The following is a 27,131-nucleotide window of genomic DNA, read 5'->3' as shown; positions in this document are numbered from 1 at the left end:
TGTTAAAAATTTTACTAACCTGCACTAAAAGACTGTCAGCGATGGAACCGCCAAAAGAAACTGAGTTTAAACTTAAATTAGAACCTATGTCTGTTGAGGGAACTGTAAATCCAGAGAACAGTTCAAGTGTAAATATGCATGAAAGTAGTAATGTTAAGGTGAAATATGAAGTATTGTCTCCTGACAGTAGTGTGCGAAGGGGCAATGATTCAATAATAGAGACCCCTGTAGTTAAGCAGAAAGCAGAAATTGTAAATTTATTGGATGATAGTTTCTCTGATGCATTAATAATGAAACCGTCATCAGAGATGGTAGAGTTTAAGAAGGAGAAGTTAGATATAACTGATCAATCTGAAGTTTCATTTAGTTTTGATGATTCTGGTATTGGAGCTAGTTTTTCGTCACCTGAGTGTGATAAAAAGGCAGCTAGTAGGCAACCCAAAGATACTGGGGCTGTTGATTTAAATATTATATTACAAGCAATAGCTGCCAGTAATGCTGAATTAAAGTCTGAAATAAGTGAACAGGTCAAAAGCAGTAATGCAGAAATGTCAGCCAGTAATGCTAGAATGACAGCTGAATTAAAATCTGATATAATTGAGGTAAATAACAGGATTGTGACCAGTCAAACTAATTTTAATAAACGATTGGAGGTAATGGACGATACCTTCAAGGCTGGTTGCAATAAGTTGAAAGAGGATCTAGACAGTTTGAATTATAAAATTGATTACAATCATGAGGATATTAAGAAAAAGGTTGCTCAACAATTTTCTGAAATGTATAAAACAGTAAAATCCGAAGTTGCTGAGGTTCGCAAAGAATTCCAAATGGAAGATGCGAAGCTGGAGCACAAGTTAACAGAAAAGATCGAGGCGGAATCTGAACTGTGCTCAGATCGATTTAAAGATGTTAAAATAAAAGTAAACATGTGTCAAGCTGACATAGATGCAATCAAAACTGATACTACTCATATTGTACAAAGAGTAGATAATGTGGACATGAAAGTAGAAAATATCAGTACTAATATTGCTAACCTTGAGAGTAAAGTAGCTTCAGTAGCTTCTGGTAATGGTAGTATAGAACAAGTTGTAGCTGCAAACGCCGCTTTTATCGGGTGTCGGCAGTTCTTGCGGTTCGATCCAGATAAAAATATCCAAATGTTGATGGTGTTAAGACAGCAACCAGCCACAAATTTACTTTGAGTTCCTTTATTCAAAGGAAACCGTTACCGGTTTCGAATCGTTGCGATTCATCATCAGACGGTTTACACGCTTTCTTTCTACATTTGGTGTGTTTTTATAGATTAATTGTCCTAAAATATAAATAAAACATAATTACAAACACGCTACACACAGATGGTTGCGTTGCAGATTTTCGTTGTATGTGACTTACGTGAAACGTCGGTTTCGAGTGTTTGTTTCCATAACGTTCATCCAATCGATGTAAATGCATTCACACTGCATCCTCATTGTTGCACACGTAATAGTTCTCACTGTACACTTTAGATTTGTCGCTGAGATCATTCCAACCACGCACCACATGTTTTGGTACATACAAAGAGCTTACAAACATATAGGTGTCACAGATGCTATAATGTATCGTAACATTTGACGATGATGTCCTATGTTTGGAAAGAATGATATATTCTTTTACAAAATTGTAATGTCTTTTACATTAGTACAGAGAATTTTTTTTTAATTTAATTATAAAGGTTTTTATATATATTTAGAACTGTATTGGTAAAATAGTACATTATTTTATTACATTTGGCAGCATAGGAATTATAGTAACATATAAATTTTCCACTTGATCTGCAGATAGGTGTATTAATATTATTTGCTATGGAGGCTGGAAAGTAATTTTTGAAAATTTTTCAGGAAAGGGGTGTTAGCCAACTCTGTTTGTTCGTTAAGGATATAGTCTGGGGTGCTGTTTTTGTGTGTGTGAATTTCTAATTCTTCTAATATATTCATAGTGGCCCCTTTTTCTGTTAGATGTAAAATCTTTAAATTGTCCTCAATGTTTGCTACTGAATGGTTTTCTTCAGCAATATGGGCTGCAAATGCTGATTTGTTCAGGTTACCAAGTCTTAGAGCGTCAATATGTTCTTTATATCTAATTTCAAAATTTCTGCCTGTCTGTCCAATGTAGAATTTTGGGCATGTATCACATTTGAGTTAGTGTATTCCTGATTTAATAATAAGTATTTAAAAAGAAGAAAAATATCAAAATCAGCTTTTCCACAAATAATAAATTACAACAAAAAGTGATCCATGATGTAAACACCTCCAAGAGTCCCTACCGTAAATCAGGAATATACAAACTCAAATGTGATACATGCCCAAAATTCTACATTGGACAGACAGGCAGAAATTTTGAAATTAGATATAAAGAACATATTGGCGCTCTAAGACTTGGTAACCTGAACAAATCAGCATTTGCAGCCCATATTGCTGAAGAAAACCATTCAGTAGCAAACATTGAGGACAATTTAAAGATTTTACATCTAACAGAAAAAGGGGCCACTATGAATATATTAGAAGAATTAGAAATTCACACACACAAAAACAGCACCCCAGACTATATCCTTAACGAACAAACAGAGTTGGCTAACACCCCTTTCCTGAAAAATTTTCAAAAATTACTTTCCAGCCTCCATAGCAAATAATATTAATACACCTATCTGCAGATCAAGTGGAAAATTTATATGTTACTATAATTCCTATGCTGCCAAATGTAATAAAATAATGTACTATTTTACCAATACAGTTCTAAATATATATAAAAACCTTTATAATTAAATTAAAAAAAAATTCTCTGTACTAATGTAAAAGACATTACAATTTTGTAAAAGAATATATCATTCTTTCCAAACATAGGACATCATCGTCAAATGTTACGATACATTATAGCATCTGTGACACCTATATGTTTGTAAGCTCTTTGTATGTACCAAAACATGTGGTGCGTGGTTGGAATGATCTCAGCGACAAATCTAAAGTGTACAGTGAGAACTATTACGTGTGCAACAACGAGGATGCAGTGCGAATGCATTTACATCGATTGGATGAACGTTATGGAAACAAACACTCGAAACCGACGTTTCACGTAAGTCACATACAACGAAAATCTGCAACGCAACCATCTGTGTGTAGCGTGTTTGTAATTATGTTTTATTTATATTTTAGGACAATTAATCTATAAAAACACACCAAATGTAGAAAGAAAGCGTGTAAACCGTCTGATGATGAATCGCAACGATTCGAAACCGGTAACGGTTTCCTTTGAATAAAGGAACTCAAAGTAAATTTGTGGCTGGTTGCTGTCTTAACACCATCAACATTTGTCTTCAAAAACAGCCACGGTCTCCAACATGTCATCATATGACAAAATTGCATAAAAATATCCAGCCGCTAGATTTCTGGAACGATTTTGAAGATGTGATTCCACCAACTTGGTCTGAACGAGAGAAAATCTCATTTATTAAAAGCCATTTAGCAGGTGACGCCATGCGCTGGTCAGCTGATGTTATGTTAAAGTGTAAAACATTAGCGGAGTTTTAAAACAGCTTTTATTAATGAGTATTGGTCTAGCAATAAGCAAAATGAAGTGTTGAGAGAATTTTGGAGTGGAAAACGCTTCAATGCAGGCAAGGAATCCATTAAAGAGTTTGCTAGGTCATGGATTTCACGTTTGTCACATTTGGACGAAAAGCTAAAACCTGAAATGATTATACTAGGTCTTGAAGCCAAACTGCCATGGTATTGGCAAACTAGAATTATATCTGCCCCTAGAGATAATCTGGATCGTTTCATTGAATATCTGGAACGTGTAGAACGTGTTGCTGCCAATGAGGAGCAAGCACGTAATAATAGAAATGCCAATAACAATAGTATTAATTTTAGGAACGAGCAAAATGGCAATGTAAACATCAGAACAGTAGGTGTTCGCCATCCTAAGAGAGGTAGGAATTGGGGAAATAATTATCAGAACCAACAATGTCATCCAAATGACAGTAATGTTGTTCCAAACAGAATTATGCATGTAAACAACAGTACGGAAAGCAGTACTATGCCAGCTAACTATAATGAAACTAAAGGAAACAGCAGTAGGCCGAGGCAGGAAAACTAGTTCCCGTCTATGAGGACACTGGCGCTCACCAGGCGGTTACTTTTCCTAAGCCAGTAGTTAAGGGAATTGGTAAGACAGATCAGAATACTCAAACTGAACATGTGGATGAAGAATCGGTAGCACCTAAGGATACAACAGAAATATTAGATCACTCACAATATTTGATAGATACCGTGTTAGAGACGCTTTCTAAGTGGGAAGAGAAAGAGAAGGCGCAGCTGTGTAATGATAGGGAAGAGCTACAAAATATTGAATTGTCAGGTGAAGAAGCAGAAGAAATTCATGCTTATATTTACGATGAAGATGATGTGCTCTTATCTAAAGTGCCTGTGCAGGATGTTGATAATGTACTAATAGATTTAGGACAGGAGATAAGTGAGAATGTAGAGGGTAGCCTGTTGGGGGTCGATGAACCCAGTAGCTGTGACCAGTTGTCACTTGAGAAGGATACCGACGATAATGGTGAAAGTTGTTTAGCTGTAACTAGTGTTATGCCCGGTCTGGAGGCGCAGAATCGCTCAGACTACAGTAATTTGGGTCATGTTCAGCAAACTGAATGTAATGAAGTCGTGCGGTGTTTCGATTTAAAATTAATAGACCGACTGGAAAAGGCAGCTGAAAATGTAATTCAGGAAACCCCTACACACTGTGACCTAAATGTAATGAAGACAGATGTCGATCACTTTAGTTGGAGACAAATCCAAAAGGAACTATTAGATGAATTTGAGAAACCACCTGTACAACCTAGAATAAGCCACCCTATAATAATAGTGAATATGTTGGGTATCAATGTACGTTGTCTCTTAGACAGTGGAAGTGAGGTGAGTGCGATATCACAGTCCTCCTTTGATGCATTACCTGGTAAAGACAAGCTTACAGTAATGAGGGTATCAGGACTAAGAATAACTGGTGCTACTGGCAAGGTGTCAAAAACAGTAAAGCAAGAAGCTTTACTGCCCTTTAACATAAATGGTAATTTAATTGATCATCCATGTTTAATTGTAAACAATCTCAGTATTGAGGTTTTAATTGGCATAGATTTCTTGTCAAAATATCAGAGTGTTGTTGACTTTGAAAGAAGCCAGTTAAAAATGGTCTTGCCAATAACCGGAGTAATTATAGTACCTTTTAGTGATAAACATGAAGTAACTGATGATGAAACTTGGGAGCTGCCTATACGAGTTCTGAAAAATAGGAGATATTGGGACGAAGGTGTTAATCTTAGTACAAGTAAGCTAAACACAGAAGAAGAAACAATTATTTTAGACAAAATAGAAGCTAAATTGCAGGAAATCGATAAGATTTCAGCCAATCAGAAGGAAGAACTGAGACAGGTTCTAAAAAGGCATCACAAGGTATTTTCAGATCGACCTGGCATAGTCAAAGGTTATGAATGTCAGTTAAAGGTGAAACCCGGCCAAGTGTTTTTCAGGAAGCCATACCAAATACATGTAGCTAGGAAGGAGGCGGTTCGAAAGGAGATACAGAGAATGCTGGAGTGGGGTGTGATTGAAAAAGCGGTCAGTGAGTACAATAATCCTCTTGTAGTTGTACCAAAAAGAGACGGGAGTGTCAGATTGGTCTTGGACGCTCGTTGGTTGAATGAAATAGTGGTTAGGGAAAGTGATAGACCGCAGAACATGGACGAGTTATTGCAAAAGTTCCGGGGAGTAAAGTTATTAACTTCTATGGACATCACGTGTGGATATTGGAATTTGCCACTGGCGGAAAGTTCAAGGAAGTACACAGCTTTCTTGTACGAAGGAGTTTGTTACCAATACCGGGTGGTACCTTTCGGACTTAATATCTCTGTTTGTGCCTTCGTACGTGTGATGTGCCCTGTTCTAGGACCAGCCTTAAGTAATAAAATAACAGTCTACGTGGATGATCTGTTAATAGCAACTCCTACCTGGGAAGAACACATAGCTTTATTAGAGGAAGTGTTAGAGGCTATTGAGAAAGGTGGCATGAAACTAAAGATTGAAAAGACAGAGTGCGTTAAAGAGGAAATAGGTTTCTTGGGATATAGGATAAGTGGAAAAGGTATTCTGCCTGACCCAGGGAAGCTAGCAGTCATTGAAAAATTTGAGGCTCCCAGAAACAAGAAGCAGTTGAGATCGATGTTCGGTCTTTTCGGCTTCTATAGGCGTTTTGTTAGTGATCAGGCTTTTAATGCTCCCTGCCTTCACCTCCTGCTGAAAAAGAATACGCCTTGGGTTTGGACAGCAGAATGTCAACAGGCGTTTGAGGTGCTTAAACATTCTTTAATTAATAGTCCTATTTTACATCATCCTGACTTTGATAAACCATTCCGTATGTCTGTTGATGCTAGTGGCTATGGTATAGCTGTGGAGATATTCCAAGTAGAAGTAGAGAACGAACAAGAAGTGCACAAGACTATAGCTTTCGCAAGTCGATCCTTACAGGCAGCAGAGAGAAATTATGGCATCTCAGAACTGGAAGCATTGGCAATTGTATTTGGGGTACAGAAGTTTGAGCAGTATCTATTAGGTCACAAGATAATTGTTTACAGTGACCATAAGGCGTTGACCTTTTTAAAGACCTGTAAGTTGAGGAACTCTCGTTTGGTAAGATGGTCATTGTATCTCCAGCAGTTTGACCTTGAGGTTATATATATTCAAGGGAAAGACAATCTGGTAGCTGATGGGTTATCTAGAAGTGCGAAGCTCTGTGATGACGCGGGAATTACAGCAACAGACCTAAATGAAGTTCGAATGTTTGCATTGCACGAAGTAAAGGAAGAAAGTGCATTAAAGAGAGTGATTAAGAACTTGAGACGCGAACAGAATGCAGATGACCAACTGACATTAGTGAAGAGCTATTTAGGAAATGCGAACTATCCTAAGGTTTCGCAATACTATTGTCTGCATAAAGGTATTTTGTTTAGAAGGAGAAAGGTAGGTATTTCTGAGTGGAAGCTGTGCTTTCCCTCACAACATGTAGACTTACTAATCGACTACGTACACCTGAGGTATGGTCACTACGGTGCAAAGAAGTGCATTGCAAAATTACAAGAGAGGGTTGTGTTTGACAACATGTACCGCCGGGTGGCCAAGCGCCTAGCATCTTGTGTAGTGTGCCAGAAAGTCCGTGCTGCTAACACCAGAATACAAGGAGATATGCATTCAGTAGAGTCAACTGAAACCCTAGAATTACTGGCCTGTGATTTGTTTGGCCCTCTTCCTGTTTCGAGAGGTGGTTGCACCCATGTTTTTGTTGTTGTGGATGGATTCAGTAAATATGTTAAGCTATACCCAATTAAAAGAGCAAATGCAAAAACATTAGTTGAAAAGTTGGAAAAAGATTTCTTCGTGAACGTTGGCGTTCCGAAGAATTTGCTGTCAGACAATGGGCCTCAATTTACTTCTGATAGATTTAAAGAATGTCTAGCTAAAGCCGGAGTGAAACATCTGAAAATATCTGCGTATTTCCCCCAAGGAAATATGAGTGAACGTATTATGAGGGAATTGAATAGGCTTTGCAGAACTTATTGTGCTCGGAAACACTCAAGTTGGGCAGAGCACATTAAGTATTTTGAGAATGTAATTAACAACTTAAGACATGATGCCACTGGTTTTGCACCTTGCGAATTGATGTTTGGCCAAGAACCGCACAATGTAATTGCAGATATGGTAGAATTCCCTATTCTAACGCAAATATCCACAGACGAGAAGAAACTAAAGGCTAGGGCAAATATGAGAAAAAGAGCGTTGGAAAGGAAGAAGCGTCATGACGCAAAAGCTGTACCTACTAGCTTTGAAATAGGTCAATTAGTTCTTGTCAAAACCAAAGAAAAATCAAAGAAGGTAAATGCAGAAACAAAGAAATTCATGTTCGTATACCAAGGACCTTTCAGGATCATAGGAAAACCACATGCCAATGCATATAGGCTAGAGTACCCTAAAAGTAAGAAACTATTAGGTCTCAGGAACGTGATTGACCTAAAGAAATTCATAGGTAATGAATGAATGCTGTAGGGAGGAGGTTGTTCTGTAACCTCTACACAGTGTGGCAGCTGTGCAGTCCCAGCTGTGTGAGATCTTCTTTCCCTTTCAGCTCTCACTCATTCTTCATCTTTCCTATCTACAAAAGTTTCGACCTCTTCTTTAAAACAAAATTTTCTGTTATGGCTATCAAGCCATGAATTATGTAACCATTCTATCCACCGATTAGTGAAACAAAATACCTGATATGACAAACCTAATAGTGACAAACAATAGAGAAGTATGACGTAAATTAAGATACAAATGTATTTGAGTAACAATTATGTATAGAAGCTTGGTAATATTGTAAGTACAAGTGTTGTTTTATTGGAAATGGTCCCATAATAGTAATTTAAAAGGAAGTACAAATTCATGTACAAGCAGGATCTGAAGTGGTAGTGAAATCTAGTGTATGCATTAGAGCTAACTAATAAATAGTAAGAAAGAGATTGCTTAGTGTTATGAAAAACATGCAGATAATTTGTAAGAATGAACTCACCTTGTGTAGCAAGGAATGGCAGTGAAATAGAATTGAACAGTGTTTGTGGTTGAGACGTGAAGGACACGTCCCTGAAGTATTTATAAGGTTGGAGCTGGCCATTATTTTGGTGTAGTGTGTGACAGGATACACCTACACGTATTGAGGTTATGAGTTGGAGGCGTGAATGCGACCATAGGTACCCTTATGTTAGATGAGACAGAGCAGCTCATGGTGTCCTATAGGTTTAAGGAAATTAGCATTACGCTCGTCCATAATTACTTGATGCATTTTAGTGGTAGGTCTGAGAGAGACTACCTGTGGTTTCAGCGTCCGATCGAGTGGAAATGGATTGCCACGTGAGCAAACTGATCAGCTGCAATACACTAAAGATATGAAATAAATGTGCTATCCTATGCTTTAAATATTAATAGAGTGAGTGTTAAATAAGTACATACACTAGCAACATAATTGAATAACATAATGACAGACGTGAAACGTAAATTTTAGCTCAGCATAAATACACGTCAAAGTAAGTAAGTACCTAATTGCAGATGTGGAACTGACAACAGCAGAGGACCAATAAGTGGATTTAGTAATCAACTAAACGTAGTGTGTTTTGAACACTCACAACTGTACTATCACCAAAAGTTACTCACATGTACAAAGAAGCTGAGAAAACAACCACTAATCATACTCATACTATCTCTAAGAATAAGTTAATCAAAGATGAATCAGCTAAGTAAGTAAAATACAAATGTATCAGGAATGTACCGAGCATTGGTTCAGTGTTCCGACCCAGAGAGGATAAATTCAAATTAGATATGATTTATGATTATATGCCTTGGGCATAGATTTTCTCTAGTGCGTGACTAACGGCGTTTTGAGCCATTTATTTACCGATTTTATGACAATTAAGTAACCGCGAGAGTAATACTGAAAAAGTTCTGTTAACTTGTTCCAGCAACATATTGAAGGATAAAATGTATATATCCCCATTTCACTGTGACCCACCCTTAGATATTAAGTGAACAGAGTCTGAGGCACTCTTTTTGTTTGTTCTACAGGACAAACCAGATAATGGCAGCCTGGTAGCTGCGTGAAAGCGTGGAGTGACTTGGACACAACTCACAGTGACCCCTCCCCTTTCCCCATGTAATTTAGAGGGAACGTGAAGGACGCACACCATAGCAACTTCCCCTCCTCTACCCTTGTGACTGGAAGTGTAGGACGCCAGCCAAAGCGGCTACAACCACGTGTGTAAAAATTATTTGTAAACTTTTCTTTCAGGTTTAGAAAAGACTGCTAAGAGATAATCATCTGTTTATGTATCATGTTATTTTCTTTGAATGTGTGTATGTAAAAATGTATTTAATGTATCTAATGGATCTAAGATTTTCATAATTTTTCAATTTGTATGTGTTTGTTTGTCTAAGGCAATATGTATGCCAAAATATTTCATTTACTTTGCTTAAAATTTTGAGTAATGACCTTGTTTAAGAGGCAGTGAACATGCCCACAATTTAAATGATTAATGTAGATAATCAGTTTTCTTTTAATGTTTCTACATGTTTACATTTCAATTTTGATTTTTCATAGGGAGTTAAACTGTACTCTTGCTTCCCTTATTGTAATTAAATTTTTTTTTCATTCATTAACATTCATAAACAAAAAATTTAAGTAGAGGGTGATGTAGGGAAGCAGCCTACTCACGCTGTAGTAAATTCACATCAGTTTCCATTGTGTGCCAGCCAGTCTGCTGTAACTAGCTCTGACGTAATAAATGTTGCGCAATACCTTAAAAATCAAGCAAATGACCTAAAACTTTTCTAGCAGGTCAGGAATAAGACTAAATTAATGTGTGTTAAATATCAGTTCGAAAACTTAAGCCATTTTCGTAATTTGGACGTTTTTCTGTAAAAATCATTGGCGCAACAGAAAAGAGCTAGAGACTTCAAAATTTATATTTAGATTCATCTTTTATAATGATTTAATAAAAACAGTACTTTGGATTTCACAAATTAAGATTTTAGTGGAAATTCATGATTTTGTGGTTTTCGTCTCAAAACTGAAGGAAGCAAGATAGATTAAGTAGGCTAGTATGTTTAGATTTAAATAGGTTGGAGGTCCGCTATGACTAGGAAGATGTGAAAAGTTTCTTTGGAATACCTATAAAATTATAGCGATAGCGGATCTCAAAAGGGACAGTTCAGAGCTCATCTGCTGCGTGCAGTGCAATTAAATTAATTTTCTCGCCCAAAATATTTAAGTTAGCCACGTCAAAATTTTATTATCAATACTTACCTGCGTGCTGAATGCACAGTTAAATTAAGAGCTTCATCGGCCATCAGCAAGAGAAGCTATAATTTATTATGTAATTTGAAGTGGTGCGTTACTAGCCCAGCGGCTAGTCGGGAGAGCTGATTTGATCAGGCGTTCCCTTAGTCGTCCGCACAGCGGCTTTATATATATAAGAGCGCTGCGCGAGGAAGCAAGGCCCCAGTTCTCTCCAGACGCTGAATGACACGCCATCTGTGTCGGCAGCCGCGTCGCGTCGGTATCACTGCTACTAACAGCCTCGGGTGCCGTATTCAGTTACTCGAGATGCGCGTAACCATGAAATCATTTCAAGTGATTTTCATTTTCTAGCTTCAGTTTGCGTATTGTCGTATTTTCACGTGCCGTCGCGGGACAGACATTCTACCAAATATTTAGCGTGGCGTTTGATGAAATACTCTCATCAAATTATGGCGAGCATTCATTTCAACATTTAATTTGGACATTTATAGTTGCATCAGCGCATTAGACTCTGAACTGCTCTGTTAGTTAGGTTGTAGGGATATTGGTGTTTTTCATATGTGACTTTGAGAATATACTCAACTATTTTGGAAAATCTTTTTTTGATTAGAAATCCCGGACAATCTCCTAATTCCTCAGAGTTATAAGCTGCAGCTATAATATTCTTCTCAGATGAAGTGGGCACTAGGAACTCTTATTACAAGCTTCACGTTTTGTTAAATCGCTTTCTGGGGGCAACAAGTAAATAGAGAGCCAGTGTTGAGAACGGCGAAAGACAGCTTTAACAATATTCTAATAATCAAAAACTGATTCAACAAACAAACATTTGTACAGCAATATATTTCCAATTCTAACTCGCCGCCCCACATATGGTGCATCGGCCGGGAAATATACTGAAGTGAAAGTGATTTTTAACTATTCGGACTCGCGAGTGGAATGCGACACGCAGCTGAGTAATAGAATAGTGAAAGTGTTACGTGTGCATGTGGACGACGCAATTGGATTAACAACGCATCTGGATTGACGGAGCTGGCACTGACTCTAGCGGTGCTGCCGGCATCGCGAGTAGCCAGTTTCGCCGCACCGCAGTCGGAGCCGCAGCAGCCGGAGCCGCGCCTGTAGTTACGGGCCACGCAAACACACAACAGCCGTCTGAGTGCCGTCTGCAGTTCAACGTGCCACGTCGCATCAGTAATCCTGGTACGCCGCGCCGACAACGTCGTGCAGAAGGAACTAAGTTAAGTGAAAAGCTGTTAAAAATTTTACTAACCTGCACTAAAAGACTGTCAGCGATGGAACCGCCAAAAGAAACTGAGTTTAAACTTAAATTAGAACCTATGTCTGTTGAGGGAACTGTAAATCCAGAGAACAGTTCAAGTGTAAATATGCATGAAAGTAGTAATGTTAAGGTGAAATATGAAGTATTGTCTCCTGACAGTAGTGTGCGAAGGGGCAATGATTCAATAATAGAGACCCCTGTAGTTAAGCAGAAAGCAGAAATTGTAAATTTATTGGATGATAGTTTCTCTGATGCATTAATAATGAAACCGTCATCAGAGATGGTAGAGTTTAAGAAGGAGAAGTTAGATATAACTGATCAATCTGAAGTTTCATTTAGTTTTGATGATTCTGGTATTGGAGCTAGTTTTTCGTCACCTGAGTGTGATAAAAAGGCAGCTAGTAGGCAACCCAAAGATACTGGGGCTGTTGATTTAAATATTATATTACAAGCAATAGCTGCCAGTAATGCTGAATTAAAGTCTGAAATAAGTGAACAGGTCAAAAGCAGTAATGCAGAAATGTCAGCCAGTAATGCTAGAATGACAGCTGAATTAAAATCTGATATAATTGAGGTAAATAACAGGATTGTGACCAGTCAAACTAATTTTAATAAACGATTGGAGGTAATGGACGATACCTTCAAGGCTGGTTGCAATAAGTTGAAAGAGGATCTAGACAGTTTGAATTATAAAATTGATTACAATCATGAGGATATTAAGAAAAAGGTTGCTCAACAATTTTCTGAAATGTATAAAACAGTAAAATCCGAAGTTGCTGAGGTTCGCAAAGAATTCCAAATGGAAGATGCGAAGCTGGAGCACAAGTTAACAGAAAAGATCGAGGCGGAATCTGAACTGTGCTCAGATCGATTTAAAGATGTTAAAATAAAAGTAAACATGTGTCAAGCTGACATAGATGCAATCAAAACTGATACTACTCATATTGTACAAAGAGTAGATAATGTGGACATGAAAGTAGAAAATATCAGTACTAATATTGCTAACCTTGAGAGTAAAGTAGCTTCAGTAGCTTCTGGTAATGGTAGTATAGAACAAGTTGTAGCTGCAAACGCCGCTTTTATCGGGTGTCGGCAGTTCTTGCGGTTCGATCCAGATAAAAATATCCAAATGTTGATGGTGTTAAGACAGCAACCAGCCACAAATTTACTTTGAGTTCCTTTATTCAAAGGAAACCGTTACCGGTTTCGAATCGTTGCGATTCATCATCAGACGGTTTACACGCTTTCTTTCTACATTTGGTGTGTTTTTATAGATTAATTGTCCTAAAATATAAATAAAACATAATTACAAACACGCTACACACAGATGGTTGCGTTGCAGATTTTCGTTGTATGTGACTTACGTGAAACGTCGGTTTCGAGTGTTTGTTTCCATAACGTTCATCCAATCGATGTAAATGCATTCACACTGCATCCTCATTGTTGCACACGTAATAGTTCTCACTGTACACTTTAGATTTGTCGCTGAGATCATTCCAACCACGCACCACATGTTTTGGTACATACAAAGAGCTTACAAACATATAGGTGTCACAGATGCTATAATGTATCGTAACATTTGACGATGATGTCCTATGTTTGGAAAGAATGATATATTCTTTTACAAAATTGTAATGTCTTTTACATTAGTACAGAGAATTTTTTTTTAATTTAATTATAAAGGTTTTTATATATATTTAGAACTGTATTGGTAAAATAGTACATTATTTTATTACATTTGGCAGCATAGGAATTATAGTAACATATAAATTTTCCACTTGATCTGCAGATAGGTGTATTAATATTATTTGCTATGGAGGCTGGAAAGTAATTTTTGAAAATTTTTCAGGAAAGGGGTGTTAGCCAACTCTGTTTGTTCGTTAAGGATATAGTCTGGGGTGCTGTTTTTGTGTGTGTGAATTTCTAATTCTTCTAATATATTCATAGTGGCCCCTTTTTCTGTTAGATGTAAAATCTTTAAATTGTCCTCAATGTTTGCTACTGAATGGTTTTCTTCAGCAATATGGGCTGCAAATGCTGATTTGTTCAGGTTACCAAGTCTTAGAGCGTCAATATGTTCTTTATATCTAATTTCAAAATTTCTGCCTGTCTGTCCAATGTAGAATTTTGGGCATGTATCACATTTGAGTTAGTGTATTCCTGATTTAATAATAAGTATTTAAAAAGAAGAAAAATATCAAAATCAGCTTTTCCACAAATAATAAATTACAACAAAAAGTGATCCATGATGTAAACACCTCCAAGAGTCCCTACCGTAAATCAGGAATATACAAACTCAAATGTGATACATGCCCAAAATTCTACATTGGACAGACAGGCAGAAATTTTGAAATTAGATATAAAGAACATATTGGCGCTCTAAGACTTGGTAACCTGAACAAATCAGCATTTGCAGCCCATATTGCTGAAGAAAACCATTCAGTAGCAAACATTGAGGACAATTTAAAGATTTTACATCTAACAGAAAAAGGGGCCACTATGAATATATTAGAAGAATTAGAAATTCACACACACAAAAACAGCACCCCAGACTATATCCTTAACGAACAAACAGAGTTGGCTAACACCCCTTTCCTGAAAAATTTTCAAAAATTACTTTCCAGCCTCCATAGCAAATAATATTAATACACCTATCTGCAGATCAAGTGGAAAATTTATATGTTACTATAATTCCTATGCTGCCAAATGTAATAAAATAATGTACTATTTTACCAATACAGTTCTAAATATATATAAAAACCTTTATAATTAAATTAAAAAAAAATTCTCTGTACTAATGTAAAAGACATTACAATTTTGTAAAAGAATATATCATTCTTTCCAAACATAGGACATCATCGTCAAATGTTACGATACATTATAGCATCTGTGACACCTATATGTTTGTAAGCTCTTTGTATGTACCAAAACATGTGGTGCGTGGTTGGAATGATCTCAGCGACAAATCTAAAGTGTACAGTGAGAACTATTACGTGTGCAACAACGAGGATGCAGTGCGAATGCATTTACATCGATTGGATGAACGTTATGGAAACAAACACTCGAAACCGACGTTTCACGTAAGTCACATACAACGAAAATCTGCAACGCAACCATCTGTGTGTAGCGTGTTTGTAATTATGTTTTATTTATATTTTAGGACAATTAATCTATAAAAACACACCAAATGTAGAAAGAAAGCGTGTAAACCGTCTGATGATGAATCGCAACGATTCGAAACCGGTAACGGTTTCCTTTGAATAAAGGAACTCAAAGTAAATTTGTGGCTGGTTGCTGTCTTAACACCATCAACATTTGTCTTCAAAAACAGCCACGGTCTCCAACATGTCATCATATGACAAAATTGCATAAAAATATCCAGCCGCTAGATTTCTGGAACGATTTTGAAGATGTGATTCCACCAACTTGGTCTGAACGAGAGAAAATCTCATTTATTAAAAGCCATTTAGCAGGTGACGCCATGCGCTGGTCAGCTGATGTTATGTTAAAGTGTAAAACATTAGCGGAGTTTTAAAACAGCTTTTATTAATGAGTATTGGTCTAGCAATAAGCAAAATGAAGTGTTGAGAGAATTTTGGAGTGGAAAACGCTTCAATGCAGGCAAGGAATCCATTAAAGAGTTTGCTAGGTCATGGATTTCACGTTTGTCACATTTGGACGAAAAGCTAAAACCTGAAATGATTATACTAGGTCTTGAAGCCAAACTGCCATGGTATTGGCAAACTAGAATTATATCTGCCCCTAGAGATAATCTGGATCGTTTCATTGAATATCTGGAACGTGTAGAACGTGTTGCTGCCAATGAGGAGCAAGCACGTAATAATAGAAATGCCAATAACAATAGTATTAATTTTAGGAACGAGCAAAATGGCAATGTAAACATCAGAACAGTAGGTGTTCGCCATCCTAAGAGAGGTAGGAATTGGGGAAATAATTATCAGAACCAACAATGTCATCCAAATGACAGTAATGTTGTTCCAAACAGAATTATGCATGTAAACAACAGTACGGAAAGCAGTACTATGCCAGCTAACTATAATGAAACTAAAGGAAACAGCAGTAGGCCGAGGCAGGAAAACTAGTTCCCGTCTATGAGGACACTGGCGCTCACCAGGCGGTTACTTTTCCTAAGCCAGTAGTTAAGGGAATTGGTAAGACAGATCAGAATACTCAAACTGAACATGTGGATGAAGAATCGGTAGCACCTAAGGATACAACAGAAATATTAGATCACTCACAATATTTGATAGATACCGTGTTAGAGACGCTTTCTAAGTGGGAAGAGAAAGAGAAGGCGCAGCTGTGTAATGATAGGGAAGAGCTACAAAATATTGAATTGTCAGGTGAAGAAGCAGAAGAAATTCATGCTTATATTTACGATGAAGATGATGTGCTCTTATCTAAAGTGCCTGTGCAGGATGTTGATAATGTACTAATAGATTTAGGACAGGAGATAAGTGAGAATGTAGAGGGTAGCCTGTTGGGGGTCGATGAACCCAGTAGCTGTGACCAGTTGTCACTTGAGAAGGATACCGACGATAATGGTGAAAGTTGTTTAGCTGTAACTAGTGTTATGCCCGGTCTGGAGGCGCAGAATCGCTCAGACTACAGTAATTTGGGTCATGTTCAGCAAACTGAATGTAATGAAGTCGTGCGGTGTTTCGATTTAAAATTAATAGACCGACTGGAAAAGGCAGCTGAAAATGTAATTCAGGAAACCCCTACACACTGTGACCTAAATGTAATGAAGACAGATGTCGATCACTTTAGTTGGAGACAAATCCAAAAGGAACTATTAGATGAATTTGAGAAACCACCTGTACAACCTAGAATAAGCCACCCTATAATAATAGTGAATATGTTGGGTATCAATGTACGTTGTCTCTTAGACAGTGGAAGTGAGGTGAGTGCGATATCACAGTCCTCCTTTGATGCATTACCTGGTAAAGACAAGCTTACAGTAATGAGGGTATCAGGACTAAGAATAACTGGTGCTACTGGCAAGGTGTCAAAAACAGTAAAGCAAGAAGCTTTACTGCCCTTTAACATAAATGGTAATTTAATTGATCATCCATGTTTAATTGTAAACAATCTCAGTATTGAGGTTTTAATTGGCATAGATTTCTTGTCAAAATATCAGAGTGTTGTTGACTTTGAAAGAAGCCAGTTAAAAATGGTCTTGCCAATAACCGGAGTAATTATAGTACCTTTTAGTGATAAACATGAAGTAACTGATGATGAAACTTGGGAGCTGCCTATACGAGTTCTGAAAAATAGGAGATATTGGGACGAAGGTGTTAATCTTAGTACAAGTAAGCTAAACACAGAAGAAGAAACAATTATTTTAGACAAAATAGAAGCTAAATTGCAGGAAATCGATAAGATTTCAGCCAATCAGAAGGAAGAACTGAGACAGGTTCTAAAAAGGCATCACAAGGTATTTTCAGATCGACCTGGCATAGTCAAAGGTTATGAATGTCAGTTAAAGGTGAAACCCGGCCAAGTGTTTTTCAGGAAGCCATACCAAATACATGTAGCTAGGAAGGAGGCGGTTCGAAAGGAGATACAGAGAATGCTGGAGTGGGGTGTGATTGAAAAAGCGGTCAGTGAGTACAATAATCCTCTTGTAGTTGTACCAAAAAGAGACGGGAGTGTCAGATTGGTCTTGGACGCTCGTTGGTTGAATGAAATAGTGGTTAGGGAAAGTGATAGACCGCAGAACATGGACGAGTTATTGCAAAAGTTCCGGGGAGTAAAGTTATTAACTTCTATGGACATCACGTGTGGATATTGGAATTTGCCACTGGCGGAAAGTTCAAGGAAGTACACAGCTTTCTTGTACGAAGGAGTTTGTTACCAATACCGGGTGGTACCTTTCGGACTTAATATCTCTGTTTGTGCCTTCGTACGTGTGATGTGCCCTGTTCTAGGACCAGCCTTAAGTAATAAAATAACAGTCTACGTGGATGATCTGTTAATAGCAACTCCTACCTGGGAAGAACACATAGCTTTATTAGAGGAAGTGTTAGAGGCTATTGAGAAAGGTGGCATGAAACTAAAGATTGAAAAGACAGAGTGCGTTAAAGAGGAAATAGGTTTCTTGGGATATAGGATAAGTGGAAAAGGTATTCTGCCTGACCCAGGGAAGCTAGCAGTCATTGAAAAATTTGAGGCTCCCAGAAACAAGAAGCAGTTGAGATCGATGTTCGGTCTTTTCGGCTTCTATAGGCGTTTTGTTAGTGATCAGGCTTTTAATGCTCCCTGCCTTCACCTCCTGCTGAAAAAGAATACGCCTTGGGTTTGGACAGCAGAATGTCAACAGGCGTTTGAGGTGCTTAAACATTCTTTAATTAATAGTCCTATTTTACATCATCCTGACTTTGATAAACCATTCCGTATGTCTGTTGATGCTAGTGGCTATGGTATAGCTGTGGAGATATTCCAAGTAGAAGTAGAGAACGAACAAGAAGTGCACAAGACTATAGCTTTCGCAAGTCGATCCTTACAGGCAGCAGAGAGAAATTATGGCATCTCAGAACTGGAAGCATTGGCAATTGTATTTGGGGTACAGAAGTTTGAGCAGTATCTATTAGGTCACAAGATAATTGTTTACAGTGACCATAAGGCGTTGACCTTTTTAAAGACCTGTAAGTTGAGGAACTCTCGTTTGGTAAGATGGTCATTGTATCTCCAGCAGTTTGACCTTGAGGTTATATATATTCAAGGGAAAGACAATCTGGTAGCTGATGGGTTATCTAGAAGTGCGAAGCTCTGTGATGACGCGGGAATTACAGCAACAGACCTAAATGAAGTTCGAATGTTTGCATTGCACGAAGTAAAGGAAGAAAGTGCATTAAAGAGAGTGATTAAGAACTTGAGACGCGAACAGAATGCAGATGACCAACTGACATTAGTGAAGAGCTATTTAGGAAATGCGAACTATCCTAAGGTTTCGCAATACTATTGTCTGCATAAAGGTATTTTGTTTAGAAGGAGAAAGGTAGGTATTTCTGAGTGGAAGCTGTGCTTTCCCTCACAACATGTAGACTTACTAATCGACTACGTACACCTGAGGTATGGTCACTACGGTGCAAAGAAGTGCATTGCAAAATTACAAGAGAGGGTTGTGTTTGACAACATGTACCGCCGGGTGGCCAAGCGCCTAGCATCTTGTGTAGTGTGCCAGAAAGTCCGTGCTGCTAACACCAGAATACAAGGAGATATGCATTCAGTAGAGTCAACTGAAACCCTAGAATTACTGGCCTGTGATTTGTTTGGCCCTCTTCCTGTTTCGAGAGGTGGTTGCACCCATGTTTTTGTTGTTGTGGATGGATTCAGTAAATATGTTAAGCTATACCCAATTAAAAGAGCAAATGCAAAAACATTAGTTGAAAAGTTGGAAAAAGATTTCTTCGTGAACGTTGGCGTTCCGAAGAATTTGCTGTCAGACAATGGGCCTCAATTTACTTCTGATAGATTTAAAGAATGTCTAGCTAAAGCCGGAGTGAAACATCTGAAAATATCTGCGTATTTCCCCCAAGGAAATATGAGTGAACGTATTATGAGGGAATTGAATAGGCTTTGCAGAACTTATTGTGCTCGGAAACACTCAAGTTGGGCAGAGCACATTAAGTATTTTGAGAATGTAATTAACAACTTAAGACATGATGCCACTGGTTTTGCACCTTGCGAATTGATGTTTGGCCAAGAACCGCACAATGTAATTGCAGATATGGTAGAATTCCCTATTCTAACGCAAATATCCACAGACGAGAAGAAACTAAAGGCTAGGGCAAATATGAGAAAAAGAGCGTTGGAAAGGAAGAAGCGTCATGACGCAAAAGCTGTACCTACTAGCTTTGAAATAGGTCAATTAGTTCTTGTCAAAACCAAAGAAAAATCAAAGAAGGTAAATGCAGAAACAAAGAAATTCATGTTCGTATACCAAGGACCTTTCAGGATCATAGGAAAACCACATGCCAATGCATATAGGCTAGAGTACCCTAAAAGTAAGAAACTATTAGGTCTCAGGAACGTGATTGACCTAAAGAAATTCATAGGTAATGAATGAATGCTGTAGGGAGGAGGTTGTTCTGTAACCTCTACACAGTGTGGCAGCTGTGCAGTCCCAGCTGTGTGAGATCTTCTTTCCCTTTCAGCTCTCACTCATTCTTCATCTTTCCTATCTACAAAAGTTTCGACCTCTTCTTTAAAACAAAATTTTCTGTTATGGCTATCAAGCCATGAATTATGTAACCATTCTATCCACCGATTAGTGAAACAAAATACCTGATATGACAAACCTAATAGTGACAAACAATAGAGAAGTATGACGTAAATTAAGATACAAATGTATTTGAGTAACAATTATGTATAGAAGCTTGGTAATATTGTAAGTACAAGTGTTGTTTTATTGGAAATGGTCCCATAATAGTAATTTAAAAGGAAGTACAAATTCATGTACAAGCAGGATCTGAAGTGGTAGTGAAATCTAGTGTATGCATTAGAGCTAACTAATAAATAGTAAGAAAGAGATTGCTTAGTGTTATGAAAAACATGCAGATAATTTGTAAGAATGAACTCACCTTGTGTAGCAAGGAATGGCAGTGAAATAGAATTGAACAGTGTTTGTGGTTGAGACGTGAAGGACACGTCCCTGAAGTATTTATAAGGTTGGAGCTGGCCATTATTTTGGTGTAGTGTGTGACAGGATACACCTACACGTATTGAGGTTATGAGTTGGAGGCGTGAATGCGACCATAGGTACCCTTATGTTAGATGAGACAGAGCAGCTCATGGTGTCCTATAGGTTTAAGGAAATTAGCATTACGCTCGTCCATAATTACTTGATGCATTTTAGTGGTAGGTCTGAGAGAGACTACCTGTGGTTTCAGCGTCCGATCGAGTGGAAATGGATTGCCACGTGAGCAAACTGATCAGCTGCAATACACTAAAGATATGAAATAAATGTGCTATCCTATGCTTTAAATATTAATAGAGTGAGTGTTAAATAAGTACATACACTAGCAACATAATTGAATAACATAATGACAGACGTGAAACGTAAATTTTAGCTCAGCATAAATACACGTCAAAGTAAGTAAGTACCTAATTGCAGATGTGGAACTGACAACAGCAGAGGACCAATAAGTGGATTTAGTAATCAACTAAACGTAGTGTGTTTTGAACACTCACAACTGTACTATCACCAAAAGTTACTCACATGTACAAAGAAGCTGAGAAAACAACCACTAATCATACTCATACTATCTCTAAGAATAAGTTAATCAAAGATGAATCAGCTAAGTAAGTAAAATACAAATGTATCAGGAATGTACCGAGCATTGGTTCAGTGTTCCGACCCAGAGAGGATAAATTCAAATTAGATATGATTTATGATTATATGCCTTGGGCATAGATTTTCTCTAGTGCGTGACTAACGGCGTTTTGAGCCATTTATTTACCGATTTTATGACAATTAAGTAACCGCGAGAGTAATACTGAAAAAGTTCTGTTAACTTGTTCCAGCAACATATTGAAGGATAAAATGTATATATCCCCATTTCACTGTGACCCACCCTTAGATATTAAGTGAACAGAGTCTGAGGCACTCTTTTTGTTTGTTCTACAGGACAAACCAGATAATGGCAGCCTGGTAGCTGCGTGAAAGCGTGGAGTGACTTGGACACAACTCACAGTGACCCCTCCCCTTTCCCCATGTAATTTAGAGGGAACGTGAAGGACGCACACCATAGCAACTTCCCCTCCTCTACCCTTGTGACTGGAAGTGTAGGACGCCAGCCAAAGCGGCTACAACCACGTGTGTAAAAATTATTTGTAAACTTTTCTTTCAGGTTTAGAAAAGACTGCTAAGAGATAATCATCTGTTTATGTATCATGTTATTTTCTTTGAATGTGTGTATGTAAAAATGTATTTAATGTATCTAATGGATCTAAGATTTTCATAATTTTTCAATTTGTATGTGTTTGTTTGTCTAAGGCAATATGTATGCCAAAATATTTCATTTACTTTGCTTAAAATTTTGAGTAATGACCTTGTTTAAGAGGCAGTGAACATGCCCACAATTTAAATGATTAATGTAGATAATCAGTTTTCTTTTAATGTTTCTACATGTTTACATTTCAATTTTGATTTTTCATAGGGAGTTAAACTGTACTCTTGCTTCCCTTATTGTAATTAAATTTTTTTTTCATTCATTAACATTCATAAACAAAAAATTTAAGTAGAGGGTGATGTAGGGAAGCAGCCTACTCACGCTGTAGTAAATTCACATCAGTTTCCATTGTGTGCCAGCCAGTCTGCTGTAACTAGCTCTGACGTAATAAATGTTGCGCAATACCTTAAAAATCAAGCAAATGACCTAAAACTTTTCTAGCAGGTCAGGAATAAGACTAAATTAATGTGTGTTAAATATCAGTTCGAAAACTTAAGCCATTTTCGTAATTTGGACGTTTTTCTGTAAAAATCATTGGCGCAACAGAAAAGAGCTAGAGACTTCAAAATTTATATTTAGATTCATCTTTTATAATGATTTAATAAAAACAGTACTTTGGATTTCACAAATTAAGATTTTAGTGGAAATTCATGATTTTGTGGTTTTCGTCTCAAAACTGAAGGAAGCAAGATAGATTAAGTAGGCTAGTATGTTTAGATTTAAATAGGTTGGAGGTCCGCTATGACTAGGAAGATGTGAAAAGTTTCTTTGGAATACCTATAAAATTATAGCGATAGCGGATCTCAAAAGGGACAGTTCAGAGCTCATCTGCTGCGTGCAGTGCAATTAAATTAATTTTCTCGCCCAAAATATTTAAGTTAGCCACGTCAAAATTTTATTATCAATACTTACCTGCGTGCTGAATGCACAGTTAAATTAAGAGCTTCATCGGCCATCAGCAAGAGAAGCTATAATTTATTATGTAATTTGAAGTGGTGCGTTACTAGCCCAGCGGCTAGTCGGGAGAGCTGATTTGATCAGGCGTTCCCTTAGTCGTCCGCACAGCGGCTTTATATATATAAGAGCGCTGCGCGAGGAAGCAAGGCCCCAGTTCTCTCCAGACGCTGAATGACACGCCATCTGTGTCGGCAGCCGCGTCGCGTCGGTATCACTGCTACTAACAGCCTCGGGTGCCGTATTCAGTTACTCGAGATGCGCGTAACCATGAAATCATTTCAAGTGATTTTCATTTTCTAGCTTCAGTTTGCGTATTGTCGTATTTTCACGTGCCGTCGCGGGACAGACATTCTACCAAATATTTAGCGTGGCGTTTGATGAAATACTCTCATCAAATTATGGCGAGCATTCATTTCAACATTTAATTTGGACATTTATAGTTGCATCAGCGCATTAGACTCTGAACTGCTCTGTTAGTTAGGTTGTAGGGATATTGGTGTTTTTCATATGTGACTTTGAGAATATACTCAACTATTTTGGAAAATCTTTTTTTGATTAGAAATCCCGGACAATCTCCTAATTCCTCAGAGTTATAAGCTGCAGCTATAATATTCTTCTCAGATGAAGTGGGCACTAGGAACTCTTATTACAAGCTTCACGTTTTGTTAAATCGCTTTCTGGGGGCAACAAGTAAATAGAGAGCCAGTGTTGAGAACGGCGAAAGACAGCTTTAACAATATTCTAATAACCAAAAACTGATTCAACAAACAAACATTTGTACAGCAATATATTTCCAATTCTAACTCGCCGCCCCACACTAGGATTAAGGAATATTCACTACAGACAACTAGAAACCACAATCCGTGTTTTGCCGACAGCAAGAAATAGGTTTTGTTGAAATAATTATATCTTAAACAAAAATAAAAAATATCTACAGTACCTACAAGATCTAGACATGGGGTGTGTTTTGGATCATATGGTTCCACCGTAAAACTCAAAAAAATATATGCTTCAGGCCTGCAATAAAATTATTTCCAAGAAATTGAAGAATAAGTAATTTAAATTTACTGCAGACACATAGGAGGAGAAAAGCCCTCGATAAATGTGGCAATGGCTATTGGACATAACACCCATATTTAGGTCATTTAAATTTTGCACGAGTGGGTTCAAACTCCACTCCTCTCCATTTTTTATGTTTTGGTAAGACAATAAAAGTTGCCAATAAATAAACACATTATCAATTTTTAAAAAATTAATAGCCCTGGAAACCATGAAAAAAGCAATCAAATGTGAAATGAATTTTGACATTTGGTTGATCGGTGCTGGCAATATTTTTGTTATTTAAGAACATCAACATCACAAGAAAATTTCCATATTTCACGAATACTTTACAGGCCCACTGCAAAATATCATCAGAATTACAGAACATCACTGAAATTATCTTTTAGATATCTGGCATTCTGGCACGTGCACTAACTTTATGCAATAGGTCTTTTGAGTGACTTTTAGTAACTTAGGCAGATAGTATGTTTGGAATCAAAACCAACTTTGAACCATTCACATGCTGCACAAGAATTAACATAGTTGTTTCCAACATCAGAGTTAAATACAGCCAGACAACTTTAACAGTACACAGAGACAGAACTGCTGGTCAGTTATTACATTCAGCAGTCAAAATTCCAAGTGCTGCAGAATGAAAAAGCTATCCTTCGTTATGGAGGAAAGAACATAGGAGGCACACATGACCAGACTTTAGGTTGAGAGGAGAGGGAGGGCATACAAATTAAGGTGGACACATAAGAGGGGAGTTCAAAGATAGTACATTAACAAGCACTATGTCTTAGCCCAGAGAATGTGACAGAACTAAAGATGGACTAAGAGGAAGATAAATGAGAAGTTGAATGAAAGTGCAATTAAGCACAAAAGGAAGATTTTTCCCCCTTCTTTTCACAGGTGCAGGGTGGGGAGTTGGAGCCATAGAGGCAATACAGCAAATAATTAAATTCTATCAAGTGTAAATAAGGAGGGAGATAGTCTGTCGGCCTGGAGTCCCATGAAAGAACATTAATTACTCAGCTCAAAAAGTAAAAAAATGTGCATCAACAAATCATTACTAAAACACATAGTATAATAAGCTTAGTTTAGCACATACTTTCCAGCTGAAGCAGAGTTTTCAACAAATGCCAGCACAGCCTCCAAGCCTTTTTCTTGAGCAACTGCATTGCTGTCCACAACAAATTTCTTCAGCAGACCTAAATATTTAGCAAATTCCGGGGATTTCTCATCATCAACTTGACGAAAGATTTTAGCTGCTTCTTCATAGCCATGTAGTCTGGCCTTCCATTGCTGAAAAACAATAGAAAAAAAGAAAATTACAAATAGCTATTCCAAAATGGAACAGAGGGATGAGCTGCCACACCACTCATGTGTGCACATACAAGACCTAAAAGCGAGCAATTTCCTATCCTCATTTTCATTACAAAAGCTTCTACGAATTTACCGGAAGCTTGAGGTACATCATGTTTTCTACTTTGTACCCACACTATCGGCCTGCTGATATAGATGCAACTGCAGTAGAGAGTACATGCAACACACAAATTTTGGTGTTACATAATAGGGTTGGCTACACTATTATCAACCCAGAAGTTATTCTGATGTACTTATAATAACAATGTTTCAGTATATTCACACAGATACACTTTCCTGGCTGTCAGTTGGTGGCAGCAATTATTACTAAAGAGAAGACAAATAAACCAATTCAAGGGGAATGTTTCTAAAAAGAATTGGAAACTATGTTATTTTTCTTGCATTTTACGAAACTGAAATTATAATGTCAAAGTTGGAGACAAAGGAAGAAAAGAAACTTGTTATTAGAGTGATTTCCAATTTTACAAATTTTGACTGACTTAAGTGACAAGGTTACACTTAGGGTAAAGTAGTCTCTCCCACATATGCGAGAAAAGCCAAATGTGTTATGTCATACGAGTTCTTTCCCATCACAGCACTTTTCTGTGAGTCACGTCAGCACAATCAATTATGCACACTCATTAAACCTTACTCATTTAAGAGTGATGGTGTTTTTAAGTGTCACTTGCTGCAGTGCTGTAGAGAAGAGAATTCACCCGAAGCAAATCTCGTCAACAAACAAGATAAAACACACCTGAGCACTACTATGTTCCACCAATACTCCTGGACCTGCTGGTATCACTGCACACCTAACAATACTACTCGAAAATGATGGTCCACCAGTGTGCGAGGCTAGGTCACTCGAGATTGTACCTGGTTTTATGGAGCTGGTCTGACAACTGCACATAGCGACTAGAATTTTAGCCTCCATATCTATTAAGATAATGGGAAACAGTGTGTTAGAAAAGGAAAATTACTGCCTCATAACAGATAATATTTTAAAATGACTTCACAGTCCTACTGAGCTGTACCATGGAATTATTAAGAACAACATGTTTTACTTTTATCCTCTTAGGCCAACGAAAGATGTTCGTGAAAAGTGAAAACTTAGTTTAGGTAGTGAAGTGTAGAATGTCACACTGTGCGCACTCTCGTTTTATGCAAGTGCAGGTGAACTGTAAGCCACATCAGCTCCCGACAACAGTAAGGTACGACTGCGAGTAGACCTCTCCCACTGCTGGGACAGAGCACTTGTTCCTGGGATGTCACGGCTCGGCAGAGCCTGGCAGGTCAGAGTGTGAAGAGATGCGTGCAAGAATGCAAATTATGATAAACAACTGAAAATCATTAAAAGAACAGTCATTTTCTCTTAATTGCTACAGTAAAAGCAAGACATATATAATAATCTGTCATGAGATACGAAATAAAAGATCTTTTCACCTATCACTGTACACGAAACACATTGCACATAAAATAGGGGAGAGTTACCATTAAGGCATTTATGTCATTTAGTACCTTGGACAGATTGGAGCTCTCTTCCAACACCCACACATTGCAACAAGGTCTAGTAGTCAAACAGCAAGATTCTAAGGCACGGCACA

General features: G+C 37.6%; 1 protein-coding gene across 2 annotated transcripts in view; it reads right to left on the bottom strand.

Moving 5' to 3' along the window:
• The window catches only part of LOC126198491 (protein mini spindles), a 170,248-nt gene that overhangs the window by 124,341 nt on the left and 18,776 nt on the right, over positions 1-27,131 (bottom strand). For both annotated transcript variants that reach the window (XM_049934864.1, XM_049934865.1), the window contains exon 3: positions 25,277-25,470. In XM_049934864.1, the coding sequence (XP_049790821.1) occupies positions 25,277-25,470 (194 nt within the window). The remainder of the gene's footprint in view (positions 1-25,276; positions 25,471-27,131) is intronic.

This window comes from Schistocerca nitens, chromosome 8, assembly GCF_023898315.1.
Source record: "Schistocerca nitens isolate TAMUIC-IGC-003100 chromosome 8, iqSchNite1.1, whole genome shotgun sequence".
Classification (NCBI taxonomy): Eukaryota; Metazoa; Arthropoda; class Insecta; order Orthoptera; family Acrididae; genus Schistocerca; species Schistocerca nitens.
The sequence above is the reverse complement of the archived record's forward strand: the minus strand, read 5'-3'. Positions and strand labels throughout refer to the sequence as shown.